The sequence below is a fragment of the Plasmodium reichenowi genome, chromosome 2 (genome assembly GCF_001601855.1).
Source record: "Plasmodium reichenowi strain SY57 chromosome 2, whole genome shotgun sequence".
NCBI classification, from domain to species: domain Eukaryota; phylum Apicomplexa; class Aconoidasida; order Haemosporida; family Plasmodiidae; genus Plasmodium; species Plasmodium reichenowi.
Window position 1 is genome coordinate 354545 of NC_033647.1, and position 1367 is coordinate 355911.

At 17.8% G+C, this 1367-nt stretch overlaps 1 protein-coding gene across 1 annotated transcript; it reads left to right on the forward strand.

The window, feature by feature from the left end:
- Nucleotides 1–628: 628 nt before the first annotated feature.
- PRSY57_0210500 (dolichol-linked oligosaccharide biosynthesis enzyme, putative) lies at nucleotides 629–1258 on the forward strand (the record flags this gene model as incomplete). The annotated part of the gene is made up of 1 exon (XM_020114415.1): nucleotides 629–1258. The coding sequence occupies one exon, from the start codon at nucleotides 629–631 to the stop codon at nucleotides 1256–1258; it is 630 nt and encodes a 209-aa protein (XP_019970886.1).
- Between the last annotated feature and the right edge of the window lie 109 nt (nucleotides 1259–1367).

The window sequence follows — 1367 nt, forward strand, 5'->3', positions numbered from 1 at the left end:
ATGTATATTTTTTTTTTTTTTTGTTTCACTTTTAATTTTAACATATTATATATATATATATATTTGTTTCTTAAATTAAATATATTTAAATTCTTAACAGTTAAAATTAAAGCAAAGAAAATAAAAAATCAATATCATATAAATATATATAATATTTTATTTATGTACAAAGGTACATTTTTTTTTTAGTGCAACATTTGAAATAATTTGTTGCACTCTCAAAAAATAATTAAGGTTTTATATGACGATAAAAAAAAAAAAAAAAAAAAAATTCTCTTTTTCTTCCTCAAATGAACAGTAAAACGTTTGAACTTAAATATGCTAAAGGTGTGTTGAATATTTAAAAAGAAAAAAATAAAGAAAATAATAAAAACTGCACATTTTTTGTGCACAGTAATTATTAATATATATATATATATATTTAAAATGTATAATCACGTATATTATTTTTTATTTTTTTATTCATAAGATACCTAAAAGAAACTATGGGAAGCATATATTAAACAATATATATAAAACATATGTACATATATATATATATATATATATATTTATTTATTTATTTATTTATTTATATATTATAATAATTTATAGTGCGTGAGATGAAAAGATATTTTAAAAAAAGAAAATGCTGTTTCTTTTTCTTTGTATTATTATTAATACATTAGTGTTCTTATGGTTTGTCATAAATATTTTTTTGAAAAGTAATAATACATATAAAGATAAGGGGAGAAATGAAATGGTTGAAATCGGCGTAGTACTTGGATCTGGAGGTCATACTTATGAAATGATTCAAATACTTAAACAAATAAAAAATAGAAATATTCTTTTTAATTTCTTTTATTCACATAATGACAATTTAAGTAAAATAAAAACAGAAAATGAATTGGTTAATTATCAAAAGAATTTTTTTGTAATACCAAGATGTCGAAATGTTGGAGATTCCTATTCTTTGTCTTTTATAAAATTAATTTTTTCATTTTTATATTGTATTTTTTTAACATATAAGATGAATAATATGAAAGTAATTATAGTTAATGGTCCAGGCGTATGTGTACCCGTCGTATATTCATTGATATTTCGAAAATATATCTTTCTAAAAAATATTAAAATTGTCTATATAGAAAGTATATGCAGAGTTTATTCTTTATCTTTAAGTGCTAAACTTTTATATTATTTTGCTGATTTGTTTGTTGTTTTTTCTGAACACTTACAGAAGAAATATAAAAAAGCAAAATATTATGGATACTTTTTCTGAACCTATTTGGTTTTTAAAAAAAATGAAATTATGTAAAAAAAAAAAAAAAAAAAAAAAAAAAAAAAAAAAAATTTTTTTTTTTTAATTTTTTTTTTTTTAAATTTTTTTA